At 39.7% G+C, this 27,465-nt stretch overlaps 1 protein-coding gene across 3 annotated transcripts in view; it reads right to left on the reverse strand.

Annotated features, from left to right (window-relative positions):
- The window catches only part of FBN2 (fibrillin 2), a 125,298-nt gene that overhangs the window by 81,696 nt on the left and 16,137 nt on the right, over window positions 1–27,465 (reverse strand). For all 3 annotated transcript variants that reach the window (XR_012578114.1, XM_074532817.1, XM_074532816.1), the window contains exons 6-11: window positions 19,802–19,999; window positions 14,617–14,742; window positions 9,581–9,706; window positions 6,961–7,113; window positions 5,478–5,708; window positions 4,498–4,635 (exon numbers count right to left, since the gene is read on the reverse strand). Coding sequence is in view for 2 of the 3 variants with exons in the window: in XM_074532817.1 (XP_074388918.1) it covers window positions 4,498–4,635; window positions 5,478–5,708; window positions 6,961–7,113; window positions 9,581–9,706; window positions 14,617–14,742; window positions 19,802–19,999 (972 nt within the window). In the remaining variant the exon portion in view is untranslated. The remainder of the gene's footprint in view (window positions 1–4,497; window positions 4,636–5,477; window positions 5,709–6,960; window positions 7,114–9,580; window positions 9,707–14,616; window positions 14,743–19,801; window positions 20,000–27,465) is intronic.

A 27,465-nucleotide genomic window follows, 5' to 3' on the forward strand; every position in this document is an offset into this window, starting at 1 on the left:
AGTGATTTGCAGGAGTTTCTGGCATCTGGCTGAAAGCTGCCATAAGAAACTCTGAAGCTGATCAGTTCCTAACAATGATGATTTTCCCATGCATTTTGCAGTGCATGCTTCCAGAAATACCAGGAAAACCCCAGGGCAATTTTCATGATCATTTCCACTCACTCCTTATCAAATCTGGTCCTAGAACTTAGCTCATAACATCTTGAGAATACTGGGATGCAACAAGAAACTGAAATCATAAGGATGTTTATGTGTACTTTCTAGAAAGTGCTGTTTCACGAACAACTTCTAAAATCACTATAAAAGATAGCAAAAGGTTTCTTTTGTTCTAATTTCATCATAAATAAGACCCCATCTTTAACAGGAATGACTGAGGTAATGAACACAAAGTTTAAACCCAGAGCATCACTATACCAAAAGAATCTGTGTCTACACAAGCCACTGATATAATTGCCTGGTTACAGCACTCTTGGTGCCCAGATACGATCTGTGTAAACAGCTAAATGGATAAAGGAAAAGCAAATGGAAGAATCAAACACCTCCCCTCACAAGTAACTAGCTCATTTACATTTGCACACCCACTGATCACTGCAATAAAACCACAGGAACTGAGAGGAGATAAAGAAAAGAGGAATTCAGGGTGTTAAATACAGAGGTATTTAACCCAAATACAGAGGTATTTAACCATGAATTTTTACATGCCAGTCTGTGTCACTGTAGTAGTTCCATGCCCTCAAGCTTCTCTGCCATGCCTGGATGTTGGGATGCTCTTTGTCATGAGTGGGGTGATTTTTCACCAGAGGTGATTTTTCCTCAGTGCTCAGCTGATATAGAAAGGGGTCAAGGAGGATTGAACACCACCCCTCTGAATCCCATCTTGACAATAATTTTTTGTCAAGTGCCCTAATTCAAATCAATTTACTGTATTTATATTTTGCCTTATTATAAGGGAGCACAGAGGGAACTTGTAAATAGTTGAAACAGTGCTTATCTGTTTTGTTGAGTTTTCCTGAAGAGAATGACATTTAGGATCTTCGCCATTACAGGCTTCAACTTGCTTCAATAAAAGCCCATGTTCATGCTCCAAAGGATGTCTCTGTAAGTTTATAAATTCTACAGCAGGAATGCAGAGGTTCTCTATCAAGCAGCTGACTTAAGCTTCCAAAATCCTTCCTAAGCCATGTGCATCCTTCATGCACATGACTTCCACATGAAATATGCTTCTTAAGATGGTCTTATTTTTATAAGCTCTTGATAACTGAGGGAAATGGCAAATGTATGTTAATATAAAGGAGTGGTTTGCTTTGATTTTGCATTGAAAGCATGCATATTCCAGCAGTATAAACAGGAAACATTTAAGATAGAGATATTTAACCCATTTATTCTGTCTCCCAGCATGCCCCCTTCAAGGTCAAATGTTTGCTTTTCAGCACTTGCCTCACACACATCTCCACCTTTCAGTTTTTCATCTCTAACAACTGGCAGAATTCTCTTAGGCACAGTAGGAAACTTCCAAAATCCCCTTAAAAGACTTACTGCAATGAGTCTGGAGACAAATTTAAAAATTTTAAATAGGCCTATTTGTATTGACAAGACAACTAAAATTCAACGCAGCACACCTACAGGTTGCTCCCACTTTTTAAAAAGTCTCTACAGTTTTAACCAGATTTTTTTGAAACAGAAGTGAACAAGGAAAGGTAATAAAATTAAAGCTGTCTATTTTGGAGAAAAGGACTGACCATTTGGAGTCAGACCACTTAGGACACTCATGGTCCTTGGCCATGTTCTGTTGTGAGAACAGCATAATGCAACTTCAGGTCAGAGACAAATAAGTAACACCACAGTTTTTTGGTTTGGCAGGATAAATCTTGAAACAGGGCTTTTCTTTAACTCTATAGAAAAATATGTAACCATTTCTGGATTTAATTTATTGCTTTGGGAGCAGGCAGAGAAGTACAGAAATAGCGTTCATTTATGTGCCACTAACCCCATTACAAATGCCCCAAGACTGTTCCGTCAGTAAAAAGATAAAATATTCAAACTAAAATATAGATATCTACTATAATTCATACATATGTATATAAATTAGAATATATATCCTGCCTATATTTCCAAGAAACATTATGTGTAATTTGCAGCAACTACTGTTAACATATCCCACATTCAGGGGGGATCTTTGGCTACTACTTTGTAATACAATTAGAAAATAACTGTGAGACAAAGCTGTGTTATTTATAGAGCTCGCAGAGTTATTTATAATTCAGAGTTCACTCTCTTATGAAACATCTGAATTCAAGCAGCTACTGAAAAGGCAAACCACTGCAGAGCTAAAATTAGTAATGGCTGATTTATTTCATGTCACAAAAAAATGGGCAAAATGACACTTAAACTTTTTTGAAGCCATTTTGGGGGTCTCTTCCCATGCTTTCCATGTGGGACAGCACTGTAGCTGGCACTGCTTTCGTTAAACCAATTGAAATTTCTGATTTGATCCCAGCGCACCCAAAATTTCCTCTGCCTTCAGTTTACTCTTATGCTGAGGTAAGCATTGCAAAGTCAACATTAAGTTCTTTACGAGAAGACACATTTTCACTGGGCACATACCTGTAAGCTACATAATTCACCAGGTCAATTTTTTCTTTCCCTCAATGCACCCATCAACCTACTGGGACCCCAAGCTGAAAATTAGGTACAACTTCACCAATTATCACAAGCCTGGTGTAGAAGGGGAACTGCCAAGCAAGTGTCCTGCAGGGTGACCCCAGAGAAGAGTCAGAGACAGAATGACAGCCACCTTATCAAGAACACATTGCCTTTTTCTGTCCCAGCTAAGTAGAGCTGAAGAGCCTTTCAAAGCACAGATTATTGCCATGCTCCAATAACACCTGAAAAACTAAAAAACTGAAGTTCATACAGCTCTACTTGCTACAACCTATGTGCTTCAGATGTTATTTTCAACTTGACCCCTGAGTAACAAAAATATGGATACAAGATATAAACTATATTTCAAAAAGATCAAATACTCCAAGACACCAGATAGTCCTTGAGTGTCAAGGTGCATCAGAGTTAAAAATATTACTGATTTCAGTGATGCAAAATCTAGTGCTGTAACAAATGAGCCAGGGTTCTCCATACTCCTTTTCTAAAGAACAGCCATCAGGAACCATCAAGCCATCTTTTATAAAGAACAGAAAACAAACATCACAAAACTCCTACTCCCCTGTCCAATGTGATTATGTCTCCTGGGACCCAAGGATGCAGCAAGAGATAAAGCCCTTTGAACTTCCCAGTCAGAGCTCAGAGGTACAGGAAACTCTCCCCCAAATAAAAAAAGTAAAAAAGATTCAGGCTCCCTACATCATAAAGGACAGCTTGGAAGAAGAACTATATCAACGTTCAAGTACAAAAAACTGAAATGAAGAAGGTACTGAGCTACTTTCTTTGTACAGTGAGGATAAGAAGAGAAATAAGAGAAGCTGAATCTTTTGCAAATGTAGTGTTTAAATTAGATGTTCTGAAAACTTTCTGGATATTTGACAATGGGAACAGTGCAAGTGCTTGGGGAAGCGGTGACATCCCTTTTAACTGAGTTTTCTGAAAACGAGGGTGTGCAGTGGCCAGGAACGGTGCAGGGACCAAGCTCTGAGATGCAAGAGCACAGCTGAACTAAGAGGGGACCTGCAATCCTCAGACACGTTAGAAATTGATTCTCAACCCACACTTGCTGCGATGCAAACCTACTGCTAACAAGCTCTTGTGTGGTATTTTTCATTCACAGATCTCAACCTCTTCATAAAGACTCAGTAAAAAGGGTTCAATCCAAAACATAACCAGGAGTTTTTATTTAGGATCCTATACATTAATCAGTGTGTCCTGCATAGGGGGTTCCTCTCCACACAACCTCCGCCACAAGAACCCCCAAATCTTGTATTTTCCCTGAAATAACTGATGAGTTTTGGACACTGCAAGAGTGAAGTCCACAGGAATTGAATAAAAGTATAGGATCCCAAATTCAGTTCTCGTCATGTACAGTTAGTATTTTGTATTTTCATCTGAAATACAAGTTTAACCAGAAGTTAATTAATGCAATTTTTGAATTATTTTATGTCTTTAAAATTGCCATTAATCCTTATGAGGAAGCAAAACATAAATTCTACCCTTCATCATCTTGATCATAACAATACTACATCCCAAAAGTCGAGCTTTGTCAGCCTAACAGAAGAGAAAATGAAGCAGAACTTTATTGAGTGTGACAAAAATGCTCAACAGCCTTCAACTACAGGAGTAGGAATACTCAATACCATCAAGCTTTTTTTTTGCTTGGTAAGAAAACAGATAGCTCTCATAGAAAATTGAAATTATTCTAGGGTAACTAATACCATGGTCTTTGCACTCTCTCTGAAGAGCAGCATCATTAAAATTAATATTATTTATTTTGGTAAAAAAGATTTTAAGCTGAAGAATATTAGAATAATGGATTTTGAAATGTTCACTCACCAATGCAATCCCCATTTTCATCCTGCTTATATCCCATGTTGCATTCACATCTGTAACTAGAGGGGGTTGGTATACAACGTCCATTCAAACAAAGGTTGGGATGGTGCTTGCAGTTGTCTATTGTCTGATTGAGTATTGCTAATATAAAAAAATCAGAATGAGAGACAAATATTCAGATTTTTATTTGGAAGTAAATATGAATATTGTACTTGGCTTCATAAAGGATGTTGTGAGGTGATTAAAAAAACCTTTTTAATCAGATTAAAAACAGATTAAAAAAACCTTTTTCAAGGCACTATCTGTTGACCTGACAGTAAACTAACAACAACAGCTTTTGGAAATAAAAAAACTGCATTAGACAAACCTTCTTAAATATGATTTACCAATTCTGTCTATAGCCTGATGAGCCTGTCAGTGAACTCGGGGATAAACCACAATTTGTGTGAAAGTCAAAGCCATTTTTGGTGTACCTGTCTTAATAATACTTCTTACATTTTATGATCTCTGTGGTTCTGATGCCAGGAGTGTGTTTACACATGTCATGAGCAATGTTTACATCCAGGAGACTTCTGCCAGAAAATTATTCAGTTTGGGCTTTCAGCCAAGGCAGTGTTTCTGCAGAGTAAGTAGCTTTTACAGTTGGAAGAGAAAATACAGAAGATGTTTATTTTTAAACTACTACCTCGGTAGTTTTTGGAAAATACTAGAAAGCTGGAGTTTTATTAGTGCTGACAAAGACACCTCAACAGGGACAACATGGGCTCAGGGACTCTGTAACTGAAGTCATGCAAAAACCTCTTCCTACATCAGGAAGGGCTCCTGACCTTCCTGAGGCTTTTAAAACACGCTTGAATGGCAAAATCATTTTTAAGTGTTAAGAAGAACACCATACCATATCCAGGCTGAACAGTAAAAATAAAAGAAAAAAAGAAGGAATAGCATAAAAAAAAAAGCAAACAAGTCGGAACACGAGCACTTACTCAGTCCCGTAATGATCGGGCCACTTCCAGCGGGGCTGTGACCACCTGCTGCTGCGCCTGCTCCTCCCAGAGCTGGGGAGAATCCATTGCTTCCCGGGATGGGGATGAAGCCAGCTCCTCTGGGTCCGAATCCGTTGGGATGGGGATGGAAGCCATTCCCTCCTGCTCCGCCGCCGCGGCGGGCGCCGCCTCGGGCAGGGGCCCCGTCCACGCACAGCCTGCGGTGCTCATCTGTCACACAGGGGACACAAAGCACACGGGGTCAGCCTCGCACAGCCAGCCCCACGGACAGGCACAGCCCTCCCCACAGTGTGCCACAAAAACCAGGATGGCAGCTCCAAGGACAGGCACAGCCCTCCCCACAGTGTGCCGCAAAAACCAGGATGGCAGCTCCTCCTCTCCGCGATGTCGCGTCCTCCCCCTGCCGCTCTGAGCATCCCTTGGTCGTGGCAGGTGTTGCTTGAGGAAATAATAATGAAAAGGAATGCTGTAATTTAGGAATATTTGTTCAAGTGTTTGTTGAAACTGTCTTCTTGGTGCGTTGACAGCAGCGCTGTAGCTCCCTGGTTTCTTGGAGGAGAAGAAAATACCTGCTCGTTGGTAAAGAAAATTGTCACAGACATCTTTTCATAAAAATGCTTTCTTTAGGATTTTTCCCCCTTCTGAGAAGCTGTGGCCTCAGCAACAAAATGCAAACAATGGTTATCTGCTGCTGTGGGATGCAACAGGTGGATCTGTGATTGGTCTCCTGTGGATGTTTGGATTTACTGACCACTCACGGCAGAGCTGTTCTTGCTTTCTGCCGGGACACAGAACTTTGTTATTGATTCCTTTTCTATTCTTAGCTTAGCTAGCTTCTGAGAACTTTCTCTTCTATTCCTTTTAATATAGTCATAATGTAATATATATCATAAAATAATAAATCAAGCCTTCTGAACATGAAGTCAACATTCTTGTCTCTCTCTCACCCTGAAGACCCTTGCAAGCCCAGTAACAGAAAATACCTTCCATTAGGGATGCGCACTATTCCTCTCTGAGCAGAACTGAAAGAACAACTTAAAATTGATGCATTCTAGCTCAAAGTTACCCAAAATGCAATGGATCAAGAAAGGAACTGTTCCTTTAAATCAAAATTAACTGTGGACCCTAAGAGTTGTTTCCTCTTCAAGCCTGACCACGAAGTCTTTCCCATTTCCCAAAACCTATTTCCAAAGCCAACAAAAGGACATTAAAAAACCAAGTGCCAAACAACCACAGACCAAAAAGAAAAATGATTAACAGATGGCAATATCAGTACTAAAACCACGGAAATTAATAATAATGCTATCCATGACCTTATTTTCTTCTGTTTAGCCTACACTTTAAAGCAGTTTAAAGCACCCCGGTGACCTCCACCCAGAGCAGAACGAACAGCAAGGAGAAAATAACAGCCAAAACAACAGCTGAATAGCCAAACTGAAAGCCAAACCAAGAGGGCACTCACCAGATCCTCTGGCAGGACACACCTCGGGGCCAGAGGCACTGGCCCAGCAGCGGCCAGACTCACAGCAGCACTGCCTTCTGGTGAACCTCCCGGGCAGCTCCTGGGCGCAGCGGCCGCTCGCAGAGCTGGAGAAACAGCTGCCTACTCGCTGATCTGGCAGCCAAGGAAAAGACAAACAACAAAAAATGGTGACTTTGATGCTGTTTTGGTTTTACCTCTCTTTCTTTTATGCAGTCTGTTGTGGGGGTTCCAGCTGTCGGTTTCTCTGGGCCTGGATTGAAGGCACTTCAGATGGCAGTTCAAGTTCGGACTCAGGTATTTATTATTTCTTATCAGTAAAACAGTCTCACTACTATGAGTTCTGCAGTCTTTCATTAGCAAAGCACAAAATGGCCAACAATCTCTTGTTACAAGGTCTTTTAAGACTAAACTATCTAATTAAGAACTGACATCTGGATTATTTTCCCTTTAACCCAATAACTGATCCCAAAGAGCTGCAATGGGGACTTTTCTGCCCAATTACAAAATGCCACCCAAACCCATGGAGAAGGAGGAAGAAGAAGCATGAAGGAGAAACCCAGGACTACATCCTGTGCCCTCCATCTTGCTTTCATCCACAACACACTAAAAATCCCAAACACTAAATTTCTTACCAAGTGATACACCCACACTGCTCTCCATAATCTATTTCACACTTTTGTGGGTTCCAGTCTATGTTGAAGTCTGGGAAACTTTATCCATGGATGAGGGTCAGAGTCAGAGCTGCCCTGGGGGTCAGGGCACTCCAGAGCAGACAGAGAAACATTCCCAGTGCCCTGAGTTTCCACATTCTCTGTATCCTTCACACAAACACACATATAGCTTTGTAGCCTCATATTGTAGCTTAGTTTCAACATTTTCCTCAGCAAGAAGACAAAAAAAAAAATAATTCTGGATCCCTGTGCTGTCTTGGTCCTCCTTAGAAACCAAGGGTGAAACCAGCTTTCCAAGACTGGCTTTTGTAAGCGGGGCTTGGATTTCATCCTAAGGGAGGAGAATCCTGAAGGTACTAGAACTGAGGGAATTGCTTCACCAGGCAGGTTCCTGAGTGGGGGGGTTTGTCAGATACGATAATTGGCAGGATCTATAAAAACTGTACATGCATTTCACAGTGGGAGCATCTTTGGCCTTTTCTACCCGATGAATTTGTGTACTTGAGGACCCTCATATAACAGGTACCCTTTTTATCACCCTAGTTGTGACTGACACATATTTTTAGGGCCAGAGAAAAAGGCATCAACATGAGCTCTCAAAGCTACCTTCCCTTGTTCAGCTGAGGTAAGGACCAAACAAACAAACAAAAACCCCCACAATACCCAAACTGCACCCAATAATTATCTGACCCATGTATTCCACGCTGGATTTACTGCAGGATCACACAGGTGCAGTAGCATCAGCTTTGCATTAATCCACCATGCAATCCTAAAGTCTGCTCAATCCAACCAAGAAATATGGACGATGTGAAAAACACAAAGCAATACAAACAAAAAACTATATATATTTATATATATAAACCCTACAATGGCAAAACCTGAGATACTTCATGTAGCAATAGCAGCATAAATAAATTAATTTAAGGATTTCTTTTTCCCCTTAGCTTAGATGTATCTAACTAGAAAAATGCTATTCAGTTGACAGAAAGTATAACAGAGTATTTAGTAATGCCATGTGAAAATTACTCTCTTTCAAAGGCAGATGATCTTTTATTATCAGATTAGAGCATGTGATTTTTCTGCAGGACTCAGGTTATGGGAGCTGACTTTAAAAATCAAATTGTAAAACACGCCAAAATCCACAGAAATTTTGGTCATATTGGAAATCGTAGGTTTTCAGTATTCCTGAGGCTAGCCGCAATGTATTTGAAGCTGGCACTCCTCAGATGAACCTGAATAACAGAAGGTGGCTACGCTGTTTAAAAAATTATAAATTTTAAATCACTTGCAGGTCATGTGCTGCTGCTTGCTTACATCATTTATCTGCAAGTCAGAAACCCTTTCAGAATTCCTACCCCTTCCCCAATACGAGAACAAGCAGCTTTGAGATATCTGAAGTAAGAAGAACCACATGAGATCTAGAAAATACACTACTGTTAGCAATTGTTAAGGCTTTTTACATGTGGTATGCAGTATTTATAGTGAATTGGTCCAAATGTTTAAATCACATACTTGACACATGCACCTATATATAAGAAATCAACACGTGGAAATAAACAAAATGTTTTTTTTTTTAATGTACGGATAGCTGTTAAATAAATTGTCCTGTAAAAGGTGAAATCTAATTAAATCCAGCACTTGGTTTGCTTCATCTGACTCTGACAAATTAGTGACACATCTTAATGTCTTTTGAGTTTATTTTTGTGCCCTATGTTGACCACTAAAGACTAAATTAACCCGTGTGAAATGGGATTTGAAGCACCAAGCAGGGATAAATGTTTGCTCCTTTAAAACCAAAGTGAGCTTAACTTTTGGGCTCATCAGATGCAGATTCGAGAAACAAACAAAATCAACAATTCCTATGTTTGCCTGGACAACAGAGCGAGGCCCTGGGGCAGGGGGAAGTGCCAGGTGGCTGGAGCACCTACCAGGAGTGCAGGATCCATCCACAGATGTGACAAAACCCCGCGGGCAGACGCAGAAATAACTCCCCACAGTGTTGGAGCAAACACCGCCCTCACAAATCCCTGGGACGACGCTGCATTCATCAATATCTACCCAAAAAGGAAAGGACATGGGATAATTAGCACACCACATTAAAAGGAGGGGAAAAGAGAGCTTTTCTGAAATGAAGTTGTTATTCAACTCGGAATAAAATATTGCTGGTGCTTGCTTGCTTGCTGGAAATGGTTTTGTTTGCCACCTGTTGGAAGTTTTCCTTGTACATGCACGGGGTGTTTAGCACTTCCAGAGCAGGCGGAGATTTCCTCCCTCCTGAATGACTCAGTGCCACCTCCGGGGGGGGCACGGAGCAGTGTGGAATGGAATGCCAGAATACACATCCTGCTTTCAGGATGAAGGGAGGAGGATGGCACAGCAGCCAGCCAGGACATCTCTGCGCTTCCTGAGACTGCACAAACTCGTGGCTCATGAGATTCTGACTGCTCTCTGGCCCCCTGACATCCCAGCTCTAAGAAAGAATTTTGGCCAACCCTTGCAAATGCAAACGAACCTTTTGATGCATTCAAATGTTTCTGCTTACTGAGAGCAGAGGTCCTACTGGAGCAGTAAGGCATTTTTGTGTGTAAATATGTTATAAAGTGAGGCGTCAGCATGCTGATAAATGAGCTGCTGTGTCCAACCAGGGGCTGCCAGATTCCCAGCCAGTGGTGCACTGCAAAGCCCATTTGTGGCTGGCAAGTTAAGGGCAGATGAAGGAAGTTTTTCAGCACCTCTGCAAAGCTGCAGGATGAAGACCACCCTTCCCAACTGGCTACACCCAAGGCAGTTTGGCACTGCCCAGGGGGCTTGTCCAAGAATGACAGCAAGGTGGGAAGGTAAAAAAGCACCTTCCTGAAACCCAGGCAGTGATCAGAGTGGCAGGAAGACTCCACAGTCTTCTCCATGTGGACAGAAAAACCAATTAACATGGAGAACCCTGGTGGAAGAAAAATAAATTTAACTTACTGGAGCAGTAATGAGTAATTGGTTTTTTGTTTCACTGGTTTTGAGCCAAATCTATGTCTCTCCTTCCACCCCCCTGGTTCTTGCACGTGTAATTATTTCAAAATATTGCTATTTCCTCTGACAGGAAATTCTGAGACTTCATCTCAGGGAGGGCTACTTTCAGTAAGGCTGATTGAATATTTTACTAGTTTTCTTCCCTTCTCCCCTCCAAAGTACATAAAATCAATGGTCTCAGGGAAAACGCTCCAAATACAAGAAACAGGAAATGCTGTATTAAGGGAGAGGAAGACTGGAGGCATGAATGGTTCCAGCGCTGCATGCAGGATGGGACATCCAGTCTCAATGTGAGAAAGAATGTATATGTATGACAAAAATGCTGCAGATTTAGCACCAAGTGAGTTTCTGCCTAAAAGACCCAGCCTAGCTGCCTGCAGTTCAGAATGTTTGACTTTTACTGCCAGGGAAAGCAGGGTTTTTTAAATTACTGAATTACTGAATTACAAGAGAAATGGGGCTCTCAACTGCCAAACTTTAGGAAAGGGCTACCTAAAAGCAGTTTTAGTCTAGAAAATAGTATTAGAAAGTAGTCATACCTGGTAGGACCAAGTCTGAATAGCACACAGTCATTTAATGAAATTATACATTGAAGCAGGAAAATGTGAAATAGAACTATTTATTTTAAGGGACTCTTTCTATTTTGGTGGGACTTTTTTTTAAGGCCTTAATCTGTTTCATATAGTCTTAACCTTTTGATATCAACAGTAGATAGTAAGATATCTCTTTGGAAAAGCACCAGAGGCATCCTACCTCTTTAGAACACCTTAAATTGCAAAGGGCGTCATAACTAACCACATCTATTTAACAAGTGTGATGATGCTATTTGAGAAGAGTAAGTAGAACACATTTATTAGAACCCTGTAACACAGTAAATAATACTCCACACCTTTTGTAAAGCAGCAATCATAACTGAAAGTTTCTCTACGTTTTATTCATTTCTGAATAACCCAAAGATCTAAGTTCCATTAACTCTGGGAGATAACAACATCCTACAAATGAACAGCATTTAATTCCTAAAAAGATAGTGAAAACTCAGTGTGTTGTAGACGAGAATTTTTAGGGGAAAAATAAAAAAAAAAAAAAGTGAAGGGTTTGGGGTTTTCTTTTGTTTAGCTAAGACAGCACATTGGTGGACAGGGTATCTGGAATTTGGTACAACCCCTATACTGGTCATTTGCATATTTTTTCAATCATCATGGGTACAAAAAGCACAACATGGACATTTCTACTTTTTCTAACAAGTGCTGTTGTTTCCAGGAAGAGCAACAGGAGAAAAAAAAACCCTAACCCACAAAATACCTCTGGGTGCTCAGGGGCAGAGGGTACAAGGGGACCTCAAACCTCTCCTTCCTAGGTAGGAGAATTGCTGTTATAATATAGAAGGTCTGAATAATTATGGCAAGGCTCCAGCCTGTTAACACTGGAGCCTTGACTGTTGCTGACTCCAACTTGGATTTTGTCCCTTGCAGCCAGTAAGTAACATTTGATCTGCTTTTCCATACCTAAAAGAGGGAAGGGAGTGAGCAGAATACTCCATACCACATCATTTCTACACAATGTTTGTGACAAAAACACCCAAAACTCCTTAAAATAATGCAGTTTCTACTAAATGATTTCTCTGTACACAGGTTCTGTTAACTCACAAGACACCAGCTCCTTACATCCTTCCCAATGGTCCAACCCACATCCACAGATTCCTAGATATATACCAAAAATATGTTACTTCATTCAAATTACCAGCCCTACTAACTGAAAGTGCAATTGTTTGAAGGGCTGGTTATGGTATTTTCCTATAAATTTAACCCTGAGAGGTTACAAATATGTAATTAAGCACACAAGTAAAAAAGCCAGAATGGAACCATGGCTTATCTTTCACTCCCTGCTCCATCATTAGAGTCATGTAAGCCTGGTATTATCCTGCTATAATTTTGGCATTACCTCCTCACAATGTCTTTCCTCCCCAAAAAAGATGGTACAAACTGTGAGGAGACGGCTGTTATTTGCCCCATTCCCTGTGGGGAATTATCTGACTGGGGAAGCTGTGACCAGGGACTGATTAGTATTTAACTTTTGCCACCGACACAAGCGGCAGGGCTTAAAAGACAAAAAAGCCAGCACATATGACCTGTTCATTTCCAACAGGAAATGAAGAGCTGCTGATTAGTAAACCATGAAGTAACAGCAAAATCAGACAGCAGATGATTATGCATAGTCCCATAAGCACCACAGCTTTTAAAGATGCTTTAAAAATACATGTTAAAAATACATTCACCTTTTCAAGTGGTAACTATCAAGGAAAATAACATTTTTAAAGATTTAGATTGTTAAAACAGAATGCAAAGAACGCTCTCAGTACTGTTTTCAGAAGAAAGGAAACATGTCTCTGAACACATCCTTTGGCATCAAAAGAACCACTGTTAAGAGAATCAAAAAACACAAGTTGCACCTCTAACAAAAAAGAATGGATTGTAGGCATGGACAGATAGACAAGAGCTGCCTGTAAGAAACAGTCAGGTTTCTTAACAAACAGGTTAAGATTCTGTAGGTAAAAATCAAGGACTAGACCAATAAAGGACCTCTTGTACTAATCTGTGTAAAAAGCCAATGCAAGGAACTTTTTTCCCCTCTTTTTTTCCTTTTTGCCTTCTTTTTCTCTTTCTTTCTCCCTCCCTTCCTTCCCCCCTCTCTTCTCCTTCACCCTACCCTTTATTTCAAATCCAACCCCCATCTCTGACACCTGGAGATCAGGGACAAACATTCCAATTCCCACAGCAAATGTGTAATTTCCTAATACAATTTTTAAAGTGTTCAGGGACCTTTTGACTTTTGTTGTTCCTTTCCAACCACAAGCATCTACATACCTGCCTGCTCCCTCCCCTTTCAGGTGCTGAGTAAAAATTAAAGCTAGTCAACACAAAATAAACCAAACCACAGAAAAACAGAAGAATGTGCAGTGCTGGACCAGAAAAGAATACCATTGGAGTTTTTTATATTTTTTTACTTAGGTATTACTTGCAACAACACCAGAAGCAAGATTTTCACTGAAAAGACATGATTTTTAAACTGACTATATTACTTAATTTTTCTGTGACTTTTGTACTGTATGCAAATCAAGAAAACTCTGAGGGGATGTCTAAAATTGGCAACAAGCAATGTATTTGTAACTGAATACTGAGCATAATGTAATTTAGTACCATAATTAAACTGCCAGCAAATAACAAGTCAAAGCCTTTAAGGACAAAATCCTCTTATCAACATAACTTAAATGTGAAAGCACCCACTAGTTAGGATGAACTCTGACAGTTCTGATTTCTTTCAAAGGGATGAAAAAGTCACTAAAATCAGTGAAGTCTTCAGCAAACTCACAAAAACTCAGCAATTTTCTCCCACATTGTTTTAAATTATATGGAATTCCTACCCTTATTTCCATCAACGCATTTACTGAGTAAATATGGTCTATGTTTATTAAACTACACACAACAAAGATGGTCTGTGTATTTTTCATCCAAAAGAGAAGGGAATTTCCTTGGTATTTTTCACTTACCCAGACTCATCCAGACATTTTTCTATACTCTGTAGTCACTAGGCCAAAAATATCTACCTGAACTAGAACATACCTTTTAGAAAACAAAGAAAATCCTAGTAACTCAGCAACAGTTATACTCACACACAAGAGTTTTTATCAAGTGCTAAATTTTCAAAGAAAATAAACACTGTCTTTACCCACAAAAGTCAGACAGAAAAAAATATCTAATGTAAAATAGGAACAGCCAAGTAGAAAAGATGGGATGCTGCAAATAAATACAAAAGCACAGTTCAGTGATGCTATGCCCAGATCAGTCACCACAACTATCCAACTACTTAAACATGTTAATTACCGAAGTTCTCTAATGCTCTGCAAAACCCCTTTTTAGGTATGTTCTCCTACAGAATCACTTACCATCACATTTTTGAGTTGCCTCATTCTGTTTGTGGCCCACAGGACACTTGCACTCGTACGAACCTACTGAATTGATGCAGTTTCCTCCTTGGCAGACTCCAGGGATAGCCTGGCACTCATCAACATCTACAAACACAGAAAAAAGACCCAGATCTGATTACATACACAAGATACATAAGTTACTTTCAGGAGCTTCCCGTCCCATTTCAGTAAGTTCTATTTTCACTTCAGATTTTTGGGGTGATTTGTTTTTTTTTTTTTTTTTTGGGGGGGGTGTGTGTTGTTTGTTTTTTCCCTTTTTTGTTCGTTTTGGGCTTTTTGTTTTTGTTTTGTTGTTTTCCTGTTTGTTCAGTTTTTTTTCTTCCCAGCTGTAATTTGGTTACACATAAATCCCCTGCCATGTTTCTCCACCTTTTTACACAAAACTGTCCGTCAGGAGATTTTTCCTGGTGGGCTCCCTTAGTACCTGTACCATGGGAGTTACCATCCAGGTGTTTCAAGAATCTTTTGGACCTGTTTGTTCCAGCTGTTCTGGTGCCCCCAGGTAACATCTGGCAAGAACGTGAACTCTCTTTCAGATGGATGATCAAAGCCCCTGCAAGGCACTGAAATTCCACCTGTGTTTGTGGATTACAGTGCTTCTCCAGTTTTTTTATTCCTCCTGGTGCTTGTGCTATAGATAAACCTGTGGTATTTGCCTTGCCCAGCCACTTGCTTTTCAATTTAAGCAAGTATAACTTCTCACAGCTCAGGAAGAAGGGAAGCACTTTTTGCAGATTTGGGGGTTTTTTTGGTAACCATTGGACTTGGGTTGAAGTACATTTGCTGAGAATTCTGCATTCAGCTCCTGAGTCCATGCTGATTTACACTGCATACTGTCATGTCCAAAATGAAACAGTCAGACTGCAAAAGGATTAAGGACTTTATCAAAGGCATAGAATTTCTTCATTATTTATTTGTTTAATTTGATTTTTCCCCTAAATAATAATAATAACAACCAGTGTTTGCTGCCTGTTTACTTAGAAATCAAACATTTCATGTCAGAAGTATTTTAAAGAGTTGGGGTGCTGGACTGGTTGCTCTCCAGAGATTCCTTCCAACCCCAATTATTCTTGACATGGTTTAGCAGCATCTAGAGAGAGGATGGTTCCAGCATTTACTAATGCACAGCCCACCCTGAGCTCCCTACTGAGTAAAACATGTGGTGTTTGTCTTCTGACCCTGGGGCCCCAAAATGCATTTATCACACACAGTGTGCCTGTGCCTTTTGTCACTTATTAACACTTAAATTAAGTTCCCTGTGTCAGCAGATCAGTTGTTAAAATCCACTGTGTGTGAGATGCAGTTTTAGTTTTTCAGTTCTTTTAAGATGGAAAATAGATGTTGAGCTTTGCTGAAGCCTGAAGAGCCAATCCCAATGATGCAATGCATCATATTTAAGTGTATTTACATCATATTTAATTGATAAGAAAGCAAGCAGATTCAACTGTCATCCTAACTTAATGCTAGAAGACTGATGGGGGTTTTTTTTGTCAGTATTACCTCTTGCTGAAAACCTAAGTTTGTTTAAATATATTATTGGTGTTTTGGGACTGAGAAAAGTCAAGAAGAACAAAAGTATTTTATTCAAAGGGTGTATTTTATCAATTGCTTCCTAAAAGCTGTTTTAGGATATATTTTTTTCTTAAAATACAAGCAAATTGAAATGAAGCTTTTATATTATTTTTAGAATCGTTTACAGTTAGGCTAAACCACACAGAAGTTCCAGCATTATTAATTATCCACTTACTCACACTTTTCAACCTCAACCACATTAACACAAGAAACTTTTTACCATAAACAGCAAATCTGATTAATAACTCTGCAGATACAGTTCTACATAGAAAAGTTCAGTATGTTACAGATTAAGCAGAATGTTTCCATGTGTTCGTAGTCTAATATTTGATGAGGGAAAAAAGATTTTGTGCTTTTGCAGACTTTTCTCTGCAAAATGCCTGTGGGATTTGCACAGCTAACTTTAAACATGCACCTTCCCTTTCTGATCTGTGGGCTGTTTCTCAAAAAAACTCTGATAAACCAAAGAAACTCAGGAAAAATAAATCCACTCAGATGTTAGACACAAATTCTGCAGAGTCTTTTTTTTATTATAGTAGTGACAAAATTTAACCAAATTAACAAACCTCTCTTTAGTTCCACCTGGAATATGCATGGGGAGTTTCTTTGTAATTGATCTGGCATGTGGAAATAAAAATTGAATTGGTCATGAATACAATGGGAAACTGTTGGTTCCTCCTCTGCATTCTAGAAAGCAGAAATACTGCACACAACAGAAATAATGCCATGCTATTTTTTCCCTGTTTTAGTAATTATTTTCACCACAGCAGGAACGTGATCCTAGAAAACACTGTCAAAATTTTCAGTAACTCAGACACATTAGTACCAAGCACCAGGTTACAAAAAGTAATCAACACTTTTCATTATGATTTTGAACCTTCCCCTGTCTTCTCTCTCTTGTCCAGTTCAACTCAGTGCCTTTGACATTTTAACATCCTACTACAGAACAGATTCTCTTGGATTTTATCTCCTGTCATGGATACATGCACATAACCATGTCAGCAGCAGAGGCAGGGAGAAGAACCTTCCTATTTTCAAAATCTACTCAGCCACGACCACTCTTCTCTCCTTAGAGCAAAAAGTTAACTGTCTGCAGGGAAAGGGTGTAGGTGGGAAATGGGACTTTTGAGGAATGCAGGGAGGAACTGAGAGAACATCCAGCACAGGATTTCTGCCATTATGCTTCTCCCAAGGCCATGCAGCAGTGGCAATAAAGCTCATTCAAGCAGAACACTGAAGTTCCTCCTGCCTGAATTCTTGGAATGAGGGATGTCTGAACAGTTAAATCCCTTTTTAAGGCATGACTGAATATAAACTTCCAGGGGGAAAAAAAAAAAAAAAAAGAAAGAAACACAACCAAACAATTTTGGATTGGTTTTGCTTCTCTTAGATTTTTTTAAACCTGTTCATGGTAATAATGAAGCCAACAGTACTACTACAATGTAGTAGTGGTAGTAATCTACTAATACAAGAACATTGCCCAGAAAACATAATTAAGCCTCAAAAGGTCCTGAAGACCCATTTAAGATTGAATCATGCAAATCCTTGGCAGGGCAACTTTTTACTTGGGAGTGACATCTTGTCAAATTCAGATCTCTAACAGATACTGAAATCCTAACTCATTTTCCAGCAGCAAAGCTTACAAATTCCACTGATTTGAGCTGTTCATACCAACTCCCAAACCCAGCTATCTACTGATGCAAGCACTCACTTCAAAACTACCAAACATCTCAAGTGTGGAACTGAGTGAGTCTGGTCTCCCTGACACATGACAAAAATAGTTTTACTGAATACCAAAGGGGTTTGTGTTCCTTGTATCAAAGTCTCTGCAAATCTGATGTCCTCAACAGAAAGAAAAGCACTGAAAAGCAGGACAGATCCCTCTGTTTGCTTCTAAAACCCTCAGAGAAGACATCTGGTTTCTCCTGAGCTTCCTACTGAGCATGGCAGAGCACCAGAACAGGCTGTCCAGGGAGGTCTGGAGGCACTTCAGCCCCACATGGACACACTCCTGTGTCTCTGTGTGCTCTGGGTGACTCTGCCCTGGCAGGGGCTTGGACTGGATGATGTCCAGAGGTCCTTTCCAACCCCAGCCATTCTGAGATTCTGTGATCCTATTTCAGCAGACTCTGCACTGCAATGTGGAGCCGGGAAAGGCACAAAGTGCCACATCCAGCCCCTTCCTGCATCAAAGTGGGCTGGTAATTCAGAGCAGAGCAGACATGGTGCTACCAACCTGCTCACAGCACAGAGCTCAGGTCAGGAGGAGTAACCAGTGCTCAGAGCTCAGAAGGAAATGTCCCAACTGCTGGAAGGCAAAGATTCTGTGAAATAAAAAAATTCTGTCTCTCCCTTTTCCCCAAAGAAAGGCCAAGCATTTCTCATCTACGCTTTCTCAGTACCTTGTAACATTGTATGCTAACCCAGATGACAGAAATACAATCTAAGCTTCCTATTTAGCAATTTTATGTCAAAAATGTAGCAAAAATCACAGCTGTTCAAACCTCCTTTGTTTACCCATCACACAAAGTAGACTACCACATGGTTTCTATGCTCCCCAGCGGAATTTGACCACGGGTAACTCAAAACTATTTGCCCCAGGGAATATACTGCCAGAAAAAGAAAACACAATCATTGTGGGCATGGGTGCTAAAGAGCACCACTGATCTCTCACATAATTCAAATGAAGCCCCAGAAGCTATGCCAGGGCCAGCCTAGCAGAGCAGCTTCAAGAATCCTTTGTATGTGGTCAAATCATACAATGGAGCTTGACTTGGAGATTGCAACATGCACTCCTTCTGGGCTGCACTGTTTCTGCTCCTGACACTGTTATGAAAAGAGTGCCTAAAACATATTAATCACTTCAAGACAAATGGCAAAACATAAACTGCTGCACGCAGGCAGAGGCCCAGCTCTGACACAGAAGGAAAAACAACATCAAGTATTTTTTTCCTTAGTATTGATTAATAATCACTTTTTCCAGGCACATAAGCTTTGTTCTCTAGGTTCAGCAGCAAAAATCTGGAGGCAGTTGTCGCAGACATCTTTTTATGAAAAACCCTTTCCTTAGGATTATTTCCTCCTGAGAAGCTGAGAGGGCTCAGGAACAAAATGTAAACAATGGTTATCTGCTGCTGTGGAATGCAACAGGTGCATCTGGGATTGGGCTCATGTGGTTGTTTCTAATTAATGGCCAATCACAGTCAGCTGGCTTGGACAGAGAGTCTGAGCTACAAACCTTTGTTATCATTCTTTCTTTTCTATTCTTAGCTAGCCTTCTGATGAACGCTATTCTTTTAGTATAGTATAGTATACATATATATATTCTCCTATTCTTTTAGTATAGTCTTAATGTAATATATATCATAAAATAATAAATCAGCCTTCTGAAACACGGAGTCAGATCCTCGTCTCTCCCCTCATCCTGGGACCCCCTGTGAACACGGCCACAGGCAGCAAAGCACAGCCGGGTTTTAAACACAGACCACTCACAGGGAAAACAGCGCCCTCACTCCCCGCCAAGGTTTCCAGGGTGAGGGCTGCCCCACGGAGAAGTGCAGGCAGAGCTCACCTTGGCAGGCCCCGGTGCGGATATTGGGGACGAAGCCGCGGCGGCAGGGCTGGGGCTGGGCAGGGCACATCTCGCACGGGTGGCCCCAGGCCCGTCCCACGGTGGCACAGCACAGGGACTTGGTGCACACGATCCCCGTCAGCTGGCCCTGGCACATCTGCTTGTTCACCTGGGTGAAACACGGGCCTGTCCTGTAATCTGGAGGGGAAAAGAAAGGAAAGCTTCGCTGTGTTATACGTGGCGCTGTACTTGTAGCTGCAGAAGGAATTGCTTTTGAATCAAGAAAAGAAATATAAGAATATATTAAGAAAATTGCATGGAAATATTAAGAAAATTAATATATTAGAGAAAATTAATATATTAAGAATATTCCATGGAAATTTAAGCTGTATTACTGCTTACAGAAGTCGCATGACACCTTCCATTGAAGGTAGTGACTTTCACAAGGTTATCATTCAATTTATTTCTTTCAAAAAGATACAGCTAAATGAAAGGCAGCTGGACACAAAGTTGCTCTTGAGCATTGACAACGTATCCAGCAAAATCCGCAGTAAGCAAAAGAATTTTAACAACAAACAAGCAAGCAAATAAAAGAGAAGACGAGATTAAGCAATGACTGGGAACTGGTTTTCTTGCTTCTAAAACTTTTTTCTTGCTTCACTACTTCATGGTGATTTTTAGGAAGGAGCTACAGGCCACAGGAACCACACATTTTTTTCACTCCACACTGATCAAGATGCATGCCAGAGAGAGTCACAAAATCATCATTCCAGCTGGAATTCCTGTTGCTACTGACAGAGGACTGATTGGCAAACCACCACTTATTTTCAGAAGGAAGCCATGAGACAACACAACCAATCCAAGCTGTATGCAGTACACTGAATGAAGCATAGAAAATATGCTTCTAGGAGAATTCCTGGGAAAATTCAGTTCATTAACACTGAATCTGTATAAAGAGAGGTTTTTTTAAGTTATGAGTCAACATCAACGGGGATCAACAGTCAACAGTTAATCAACAATTAACTGAAATTCTCTAGGAATAAATAAGAAACAGCTTGTTGCTCTAAGTCAGATTTCACATCCTTATGGAAACTCTTAAAAAGAGTGAGGGGTGAAAAAAGGAAGAAAATGCAAAGTTTTTACTCAGACTCAGTCACATGAAGAAAGGCACAACAGTGGGGTTATGGCTGCTGAAGCTGCTGTTCCAACCTCTTTTTTTCCCTATCAAAAGCAGGGCTCCAACACCAATATGTCGATAACACACTGTCTTCCACACTTTCATTAGGGTGCAGCTGGTCCCACAACCAACATGCAAAAGGGATAACCCATGTTTTCTATACCTTGATTCTTTCACCCCCCCAAAAAATAAGAGCTTTGACATCTTTGGAAAGCAAAAAAATGTTCTTCTCTGTGAGATTTTATGCTCTTAAAATGAAAGCTCAAACAGAAATAAATGGTCTGCTCCCTCTCTTTGGAAAGGGTCACTCAGGTACCAGTCTAGGAAAGATTTATGCAGTTATTGATGCACACTGATAGTCAATTTCAGCTGGGTTTTTCACTTTAAATAAAGTCAGCCAAGTACACAAGTACAGAAATCACTGATGATTAAAGAAGATTTAAAGATCTTACATACTCAGTAAGGCCTGTGAACTTTACTATTTCTTGATTATCAATGCAAAACATTCTTCAAAGTTACACTCCCAGCTTCCCCCATGACCACCAAGCCACAAAAATGGCACTTCTAGTAAAATAAATACATGATAAAAAGAAAATCCTGTCCTTGCTCCACGCGCTGAGAGTTCACCCCTCCATGGGTGAATGGACTCTACAGTGAAATCAAATAATGACTTACTACACATCTTCAAATTCCCAAAACTTGCGTTCAGCAGGTCTGAATTCCTTAGCAATCCCAGCTCACCTAGCAATTCCTATTCAGGAAATAAGTAGTGCTGCTGGCAGTGCTGTATTTTTACAGCAGCAATTCCCTGAGACACAATTTTTTGTAGGAGCAATCTCTGGATACCAGGAAGGAATCGGAGTAGGAGTAGAAATTCAAACCATGTATTTCTCTCTTTAACAGCTGGTGACCCACAGGAATATCCTGGCCAAAGACATTCTGCATTAAGAAGCTTGGAATTCAATCAGAGGAAATTAACCTTGAAACTCAGACTAGAGCTGTGAATTGTATCTGAGTTCCACTACCTTCCAATAAGACACAAAATTATTGGGTAATTGTCAAAACTAGCAATGAAAAGTTCAGTTTAGAGAGTGTGTTCAGTAGAGGGATTAGAGAATATAACCAGACACCAAAGCATGTTTGTTCAAGAGAATATGAACGAGTCAGGTACAAGAAGGAGTGATGCCAATACACCTACTGCTCACTGTATCCTATCAAATAGAAATACATGCTCTGGAAACCACCTATGCATAGGTGCCTACCCATGGCCTAATCAACAGAATATGCATTAATCTAATATTCAGATTATGCAACCAAGCAATTTTTATCAGCATAAGCCTGCTGCATGTCTATTCAGATATATGCTTTATAACAGTATTAGTATTTTAAAATATTACTGTAATTTAACATATTATTCTTAAAAAGTGCACTCATTTCAAAAATCTTTACTTATATGGTTTATCCAGCATGAAGCCCAAAGTTAAAGAGACTAATTAGACTAATACAAGATTTTAAAATACAAAGTGAAGGCAAGCACGTTCAGGTTAATGGCAAAGTTCAGCTGTTTACACAAAGATCTGTAGTCACACAGTGAATTTTACATGTGGGAAACAAATGCAATAAAAGTAGATGCAATTCTGAAGATACTTTGTAGCTTCAAATGAAGCTGTGGATTTGTTTCACATGGCCAGTCAGATTATATTATTATAATGGCTGATCAGACCTTAAAAACCCTCACTTATGAATCAGTCATCTTTTCCATATGGGTTTGCTGGTCTTAATTCTTAGGTGGTTCTTCATTTGTTCCTTTGCCAGCACTGCTGACAGAGCAATTTTGCCAGAAAGAACATATGTTGAACATAAGTTATAAATCATTTGTTACTCCAGAAAGGGTGACTGCTTTGGTGAAATGAGGTGATCTTCAGCACATGTGTTATACAGTTTTATTTTTTAACTTCAAAAATTATATTCAATATGCACAGTGACCTGAAGAACGACAACCTTTATCAATAATTCAAGTTGTTAATATAATTAAATTTACTGAGGAATATTTTTTCCTGGCATCAAGAAAAAAAAAATCATACCATGGACTTCAGTATTTAACTATGCTGCAACATTTCTATTTTGTCATAAAAGTGTGTATTTTGTATTCTCAAATGAAACCATTCAACTATTCAAATTTCAGTTCTTGGATTTTTTTTTCCATTAGTTCCTTCCCAAAATTCTAATTCTACCTGTAATTTAAGAAGTCTAGTTCACAGGAACCTGAGACAAGGAGCTGCAACACTGAGATTTCTAATCTTGGTTCAGTATCCATCTATTTTAGGTTCTTCCTGTTCCTCCAGCCAAACAAATTATTCAGATGAAGGTGTAAAAAACCACTGTAAGCAGATATGGAATAGATAGTCTGTCTGCCACGTGTCCTCTGTGTCTAACACCCACTAGGTGAAAACCTGAAACACAGTGTTTAACATCCCAAATACCACCTACTGTCACTCAGGACAAAACATTAAAATATTGTGGTACACATGTAAGGACCCAGTTTCTAACTGAATTTTGTCACAACTCCTGTCCTTAAAATTTTCACCTCTTGCCAGGCAATATGAAAGAGAAAAAGCGAGGCATAACGAATGTTGGAATGTCCACTGCAAGCTATCCAGAAGGATATTAAAAGTTGAGTTTTCTTTCATGGGAAAGCAGAGACTGAAAGCTTAAATGAAAGCTCCCAATGCCAAAATACAGTTCCTATGAGAAATCCAGCAGGGGTGCAGGGCCAGTCTCCTGCACCCAGCCTGCAGAAGGGAAAAGTACATTATCTCAAATACTGTATTTCATGTTTTTAGCACTAGGAAGATTTAGCAGGAAGGAGCAGTGAAGTATCTTCCAACTTTTTCACTTAAAAAAACCACACAACCATATCCTCGTAAGGAAGTGCATCTGGAAACAAGCATTTTTTAACCAGAAGCTACTTAGGAAATTGGTATTTCTATTACTAAAATCAAATTCTGAAAACATTAAGCATGTTCATCAAAATCACATCAGGAGTGAGTAAAGGAAGGTGGCTGAGATAAGCCTTCACAGCCCCTGTCAATTAAAGAACAAGACCTAATAATTAATGTGTTTCACTCCCTCACAAAGCAAATTTGCCTTTTACTGGACTTTTTACAGAACCTCACTCTCCTAAGCAAGGTTTAGGAAATATTAAGGAATAGCTGAGAAAATAAGTAAGTTCAACTTCCATCACCTCATTTGCAGACTCAAGGTCAACAAACATATTATTATTATTGTTGTTGTTGTTGTTGTTGTTATCTGAAAAATCCATTTCATACAGCAGCATTATTAAATTAATAATCTAATGCATGGAGCCTGAATGCAGGAAGGAAATAAATGCTGCCAGCATTACCAGGAACTTCACTTTCTCCTGAAAGAAAAACCAGCACAGTGAGTGAAAGCCCAAGAGACTGCACTCTATGTCAGGGAACCTTCAGGGTGGAGACATCAAATCTGTCCTGGCAAAGACCTGAGGCTGAATTCACCTTGCTAAAAGTTGTTCCAACAGGAAGCAAGATGGAGAATCAACTGTCTTTATTACAACTCTGATAGGTGGCAAATTTCCCCATAGCTTCTGCTAACACTCAGAGGTCTCCAGACATCTGAAATTCTTTTTGGCTGCTCGTTGCAGAACCTGCTAGTTGATTACTGAAGAGATTTTTTCAATGGAACTCTCACAGTTTTGCCGTTTGCCATGTGCAATCTTCATGTTTTGATAAATGGAAGTCTAGTCAAGCTTCACCTTCCTGCAAGGGGAAATTCCATGGTATTCCATGGATTCCTACAAAGGGACCATCAGGACTGGAAGAGCAAAGCATGCCCAGTTATCCCACTGATTCTGGATAAATTACAGCATTGCCCAAACCTTCCAAAGAAAAGGAAATCAGGGCTTTCCTTGACAAACTTTTCATGTGAGTATGAAAGGGTTGGCAATACTCATAACTGTCCTTGGGTTCAGAGCACAAATCTGAAATTTATGCATATGTAAATATTATTCTTCTTACTCAACTCCAACATCTGCAGATCATAAGTCATAGTAATGCAAAAAGCTATTTAAACATTTTAAAGTGCGTATGTTTATTAAATGTTATCTAAAATTTATCATCCTTTAATGTTTTGATCAACTTCATATGGAAATTTGGGGGGCATTTTCACAGCAAATGCTTAGCTTCCAGCACAGAGTACACAATAAGGGACATTTCAAAGGTAACAAGAAGGTAGGTGAATTGTACTTGATATAAACAAAAAGAATTTTTTCAAAGGTGACATCCAAAAAGTCATGGTAAAAGAGACTGCTGGCTGGAAATGAACAATGAGTCTCCTGGAATATGAAAGGGAGTTGGCAATGCTATTAATTTTCTTGGAAAAAATAGTCTGTGGGCAGCACTACTATTTAGACTGAGGTTTTCTTGCAAACCTGAATAGTAAAATCAAAGCCTCATTTCTTGACTTTTCCTAAGAAACTTGTGTGTAAATGTCTCAATTAAGTATCTAATAGCATCACATTTATTGTTAACATAAATAATGATCACAACAGACTTTCAAACATTTAAAATTGCCGCTAACTCGAAGCTGGGACACATCCCCAGCTGCTTCTTTAGTCATTACCTGAAGGGGTCTATAAAGTTTATTCTCACATGTAACAGAGAAGAAGAGCAGCTTAGTGGAAAACTGATGTTAAACACGTCATGAAGGTTTGGATATTTTCATACAGCTGACAGCTTTCATTTTCAGGCTGAAATTTTATTACTGTTCTAGTGGTCCCACATGACCTTTTCTGACCAGCTCCTGTGATGCAAAACTTCCCATCGCACAAACTCCTGTAAAAACACACACCTGACAGCTGAAAAGGAAGTGGAGGGCACCTGTAAACGAAAGAAGGAAAAGCCACAGGTTCAATGCAGGAATCTGTGTGAGCTTAGCAGCTTTTAGCAAAATTCCAGGTTCCACCAACATTTCTGTCACATCCATTCTAAGCATATTCTCATTTTTCTCTGGCTGGAACAGAAGCAGCAGCAGCTCTTTTCCAAAAGCAACAACTCCATGGTTCACACAGACAGTTTGATATAATTGGCATTATGATAGTTTTAAGCAGATAAAGTCTTAGTGTAGTAATAACTTCGTATATTAATACTCTTATTAATTAAAAAGTAATTTGTTCTTGCACACCTAAGCACATGGGGGCAGGGGGGAATGGCAAACTGGCAGATAAACAACAGTATTTCTGAAATAAAATGCGATTTTGTCTAGATGATCTGAACATAGAAGAAAATGCTCCTATTACTTCAGGACACAAAACATTTTGAAAAGTACATGCACACACACACACAAAAAAAAAAGCACAGAAACAGAGAAACAGGGAAATACTTCACTTTTGTCATTTATGGAATTCAGCACCTTCCAGAATTGAAGTATTTCCTTAAAAACTTCTTGGAACAAAACGTTTCCATGCATAACTGAAGTATCATACACTGACTGACACAAAATTTCAAGCACAGAATAAAAGCTGGGAGAGAGAAGTACTCCTGAATTTTGGTTTCAGCAAGATGTCCAATTTTGGTCTGGTTGGAGCTCCTTGTCAATTTACACATTTCCTTATGCTTCCACAGGGCCTGCTACTATATAAAGATGTCCTGAGGTGGGACTAATGAAACCCCAGCACCTAGCACACAGCCTGACACACAATGGAATAATAATCCTCAGTCATTGCAGGAAGTTACAGGCTGAATCACCCCTGGGCAAACAACAAACGAAAAAAAGAAAAATAATCTCTTTTGGTTTTTTCTAAGATTCAGTAGTTTATGCCAACTACCCTAATATGATGTTTGTACATGTTTGCCTTACAGTATCTAAAGCAGTGAAGGAACTCCTTCACGCTGCCTGCTGCTCCTTCCTCTCATGCTTCTCCTCCAAAAATACCTTACTCCTCAAAGCTTGGATGCTGGAAAGCCAGGTAGATGCACATTAAACTCTTAATTAATTCTTTCACATCCCAGGAATTAAGAAGCCAATAGTTCACTCTGTGCGTGCAAAAATATGCTAATTTCCTTGACTTTTTAAGATGCAAACTTGAATTCCACTGTCCACAGGCTTTTGGTTCCCTGTTCCGTGTGCTACCCAGTTCAACCTCAAAGGAACAGAACCCCAGAATCAGCAAAGAGGAAGACTTACATTTTAAGACAGGATACCCTTTTTAAGAGTATTCCTGAAAAAGAGCACATTCCACCCTCCCCTCCCATTCTGGAGTTCAGTGCCATTCCCCACAGCAAAAGCCAAGGCTTGCAGAATGCACCCACACTCACAAAATGAGGAGGGAAAATATTTCATAACCAACTTCTGTGTAAATTACAAAGGCATGGAAAAAGGCACAAGGCATTCTCAGCAGACCAGAAACCCTAATAAAACCACAGACACTGGAGCTGAAAACAATCTCCTT

Source organism: Zonotrichia albicollis, chromosome Z (assembly GCF_047830755.1).
Source record: "Zonotrichia albicollis isolate bZonAlb1 chromosome Z, bZonAlb1.hap1, whole genome shotgun sequence".
Classification (NCBI taxonomy): domain Eukaryota; kingdom Metazoa; phylum Chordata; class Aves; order Passeriformes; family Passerellidae; genus Zonotrichia; species Zonotrichia albicollis.